General features: G+C 32.9%; 1 protein-coding gene across 1 annotated transcript; it reads right to left on the minus strand.

The window, feature by feature from the left end:
• Positions 1-2,822: 2,822 nt before the first annotated feature.
• On the minus strand, positions 2,823-4,313 carry LOC111618923 (RNA-binding protein 25-like). Its single transcript, XM_023360552.1, has 5 exons — positions 4,161-4,313; positions 4,006-4,064; positions 3,857-3,903; positions 3,245-3,562; positions 2,823-3,166 (listed from the first exon to the last, which is right to left on the minus strand). Exons 1-5 carry the CDS (start codon positions 4,183-4,185, stop codon positions 3,103-3,105), a joined length of 513 nt encoding a protein of 170 aa, XP_023216320.1. The 5' UTR covers positions 4,186-4,313; the 3' UTR covers positions 2,823-3,102.

Below are 4,313 nucleotides of genomic sequence, written 5' to 3' on the forward strand. Positions count from 1 at the left end.
TTTTTTTTACTATAATAAAATCGATAGAGATTTAAATTTTTAAGTCATATATATAGGTAATATACGTGCGCGTGTGTATACCTACCTTCACGGCCCTTTTTCCATTTAGTTTCTATTTTATATTATTTTATTTTTTCGGGGATAAAAAGTTGAAAGAAAGAAAGAAATCTTTATTCTATCCAAAGGATTACTATTGTTTTGGAAGCATTATGGTTTTTGCTCACTTAGAATCACTGAGAGACATTTCCAAGCAATTGCACGCAACTCGGTCGACATTGACGCGTACTCTACACAAAAGTAGACGGGAGATTTGCTTCTCCCATACCTTGTCACAAGCATCCCTGTCTATCTGGATTAGCTTTCAGAAAGAGGATTTGTCAGAGCTCGTAGCTCGTAGATTTTTTAACCTCTATCTGACTTTCATCACCGGCTGTCGACGGTCAAAGGTCCTTAATGGAGCAGCACTTCCCCTACGACGTAAGCTCTATTAGCGAAAGGCATGCTTACTCTTAACAGATAGAAGGCCTTATTACCCGGTCGCCATTCCTTTCCCGGCTTATATGCAAATTAGCAGTTGTAATACCCGGATGGATATTGAGAGGAAAGTTTTTTATTTTTTTTTGGTAAGAGCTCTTCTCTCGTCTATACGGTTATTTTTAAAATAAATTTATTATATATATATAAAAAAAAGAAAAAATAAATAAATAAAAGCCGTTACGCGCTTATAAATAGTATGAATAAAAAAAAAAAAAGAGGAGATATTCGGGCGAAAACTTGNCTACAAAAAAAGAAAAAATAAATAAATAAAAGCCGTTACGCGCTTATAAATAGTATGAATAAAAAAAAAAAAAGAGGAGATATTCGGGCGAAAACTTGATTTATATTTATATCAATACGTCTAAAGTCGAGCGCTTCGATGGTGTCGTTTGAATTTATGTTGTAAAATTTATTCGGTGGTTAGATTTGTTTTATTTGTTTCTGTTTAATTCGTTTTATTGATTTATTTGACGGTTGTTTTTATAGATAAAACGGGAATTAAAATTGATAACGTGACTCAAGCGAGAAAAATTGAATCGAGACGAAATAAACAAAAATCAGGAAATGAATAGGACATTGGTCGTTTTACAATCAATTGGTGAAGGTGATTCGAATTTAAACGCTCCAAAACAATTGTAAATTTCATTATGATTTCACATTTTTAACGGTTTTTTTTATTTTATTCTTAAATAATATTCTCCATTTTTTAAAATCACGCTTAACGAGAAGTTCGCGAAAATCACGAGACCGGGATAGGAAGAGGCGATTCGAGCCCTTCTAACGAAAAAAAAAATATATATAAATATATATACACACATATATAACATATATTTATACACATCTCTCCGGGATAATAATTAAATATATAGGAACCAGTTTCTAGAACCAATATTTACACAAGGCTTAGAGGCAATTAGGTCTAAGTTATCGAGACCCTTTCAATTAAGTCACATCCGGGCAATTCATGACTTTGGTTTAATCACGTGGATTGGACACGTGTTCTGCGCGACAGAATCCTGTTGACACATAGATTGTCAGTCGAAATGACACATTGTATGTAGTGTTACAATTAGATTACTGCTACGTTGGATTTGCATATTGTGAAGTGCCATAATTAAATTCCTGCCACAGAGATGTCAGGTAAACAGCGGGGAATGCCAACAGTAATCGCATTTTCTGAGCAAGTCTCAAGTTTGGTGGTTGAGGCACAGATGTTACTCCTATTTCCACATATGCAGATGGGCCAAGTGCCACCATTAAAATGCATCATATATCACAAACAAATCGTTTACTGCATACCAAAAATATACAATTTGATCGACTTTGATTCGCCCTTTCTGTAAATCTTTCCCCTTAAAATTTTATTATTATTTTTTTATGCTTATAAAAATATAAATACGGCATATCAATTCGCTAGAAAAATCGCTTGTGATACTATTTATTCTTTTAATAAACATGAAAATTTCCCTAAAATCCCGATTTTTTTTCTGGCGCGTTTAACTATTTAACGCGCTAATTAATAATCTCGGCATTAAAAAAAATTAATAATAAATCAGAAAATTTCCGTTTTGTACAATTAAAACCTTTCCGTTTTGTTCAGGTCGCCTCTAAACAAAAATCCGAAAAACGCGGAGAAACTTTCCATCCCCCGAAATTCGTTACGTCACGCACCACGTGATAGTGCTAATGACGTAGTTCACGCGTCACCAGAGCCGAACTCGGGAGTATAAATTAGCGTTCAGACGGAGTTAATTAAGTCTCGGGCGAAACGTGGCTGCAGATTTAATCAAGCAAAACTTTGTAGGTTTTTCCTCTTCCCCACTCTAGTATTTGAGTCCTTTTGACTTAATTACAAATTCTTTGTATTTACACCAAACATTTTCTTTTCAACTTTCATCAACTTTTTTTTCCGCTCTCTCTCTCTCCCTTCTGCTCCGCTCCTATTCTCTCTTCTACAGTTTTACAAAAGAAGAATTTTTAATTTTATTATTTATTATTTTATTTCCAAAGTAAAACGCACAGAAGAGAAATTCCACAAACTACCCGACGAAACTCGCAGCGCCATCTGACGACTAAAAAGGGCAAAAAAATTTATGGATTACTACTACTACTATATATTCAAAAATAATTAGATATTTAATTTTCTTTATAATAAAAACAAAGGTAAACACGAGAGATAAACACCAACACATTTTTATTTATATATAAAAGTTTCAAAATTTATAAATGAATTACACCAAAAAATTATGTACCATCTTCCTAAACTAAATAATACAAATGATTTATGATGGTATTTATTTTTTTGTTATTTTTTTTTGTTTTTGACTTTAACAAAACAAACTTACACAAAATAGAGAAGAAAATATTTATGTTCCAGTATCAATTTACTAGAGGAAAAAGGAAAAAAAAAATATTATGTGCAATCTTACAAAGTCTGTTGTAACTAACTATATATAAAAAATTGTGTTGCTGGTCAGTTACAATTTGTTCTATGTATATTTAGGACATTTCCACTGCATCGAGGGTACGAGGTGCGGTGTTCTAGGTCGAACCCGGTTATAGGTTTCAGTAGTCGACTAGCGGTTTGGTAGATCTTAGAGAGGAGGTGCGTGAACTGCTACGGTTGGCACTGCGAGAGAGAGTTTGAAATACGGTTAATGTTTTCTTAAACCTTGACTGGTAAAGCTATCGTATAAACTGCAACTACCTGTGTCTGTGTGATTGGTGGTATCGTTGTCTCGGACTGGGACTGCGGCTTCGGTTTCTTGCTTTGGATCTTCTCGGAGGTGTTCTCCTGGGAGAGTTTCGACGGGGAGATATTCTACGAGGACTTCTGTCTTTACTCCGACTTCTGCTCCTCCTGTGACTGTATCCGGATTTGGGACTGTGAGAGTCGGAATCATCTTTTCTCCTTCTGAATTCACGGTCGTCATCTTTTCCGTAGTGTTCGGAATGTCTGTTCCAACTAGAATCACTTTCTGGTTCGCGTTCACTTTCTAACATTCTATGACGCCTCTCTCTCTCTCTGTAAAGGGAAAAGTTAATTTAATTTAAAAAATTCCCATAATAAATTTCAACAATGTTATAAACAGATAATGGATAATCCTTTTATCATACAGTAATACTTTCCTATTATTGTGTGACTATAATCAAATATAGAAGTTACCTTACCAGATTTTAAACTAAATTTGCTATCTATGTTAAAGAAAATCTATAAATCTATTAAAAATATTATTAATTTTATTTAGCTAAAGTATATTCCGGGTGAAAACTTAATGAATTAAATTTTAAAATTACAGATAAATCAATTTTTATTCACCTCTGTCTCATTCGTATTGCCATCTCTCTTAATTCTTCGGCTCTATCCTATTAAAGAGAACATAAGCAACAAAATAAATAAAAATTAATTAAAGTTTAAAAAATTAAAACCAATTTTTATAAAGCAAATAACCGAAAAAGTAAAAATACCTGTCTTTCTTGTTGCTGTTTCTCATATTTTTCCATTTGCGCTCTTTTATCCGCCTTGTCTGAAAGAGAGAGAGACGGAGATTGTTTAAATATAAATGCCTCACTAAACATATGAATATTTTTAAAACAGAATTTAAAATGCTTGATGTATATACATTGTCTGTTGAGTGCCATTTGCATTCTTTTCTTTAGTCTTTCTTGTGGAGTTAGTTTTGACTGTAAAAAGAAAAACACTTTCGTGTTAAAACTTATGAGAGTATCTCCTGTATATATTTTTTTATTTAAACAATTATAATAATCTTTTTGTA

This window comes from Centruroides sculpturatus, unplaced genomic scaffold (assembly GCF_000671375.1).
Source record: "Centruroides sculpturatus isolate CEXI.00-Female unplaced genomic scaffold, Cexi_2.0 scaffold58, whole genome shotgun sequence".
Lineage (NCBI taxonomy): Eukaryota > Metazoa > Arthropoda > Arachnida > Scorpiones > Buthidae > Centruroides > Centruroides sculpturatus.

Bases quoted from the DNA above. Each gene is read 5' to 3' on its own strand.
- LOC111618923 (XM_023360552.1), bottom strand. From the start codon at position 4,185: ATGCAAATGGCACTCAACAGACAAT. The intron at 4,065-4,160 runs GTATATACATCA...TCTCTCTTTCAG, and splicing joins AATGGCACTCAACAGACAAT to ACAAGGCGGATAAAAGAGCG. The intron at 3,563-3,856 runs GTGAATAAAAAT...TTCCCTTTACAG, and splicing joins GCAATACGAATGAGACAGAG to AGAGAGAGAGAGGCGTCATA.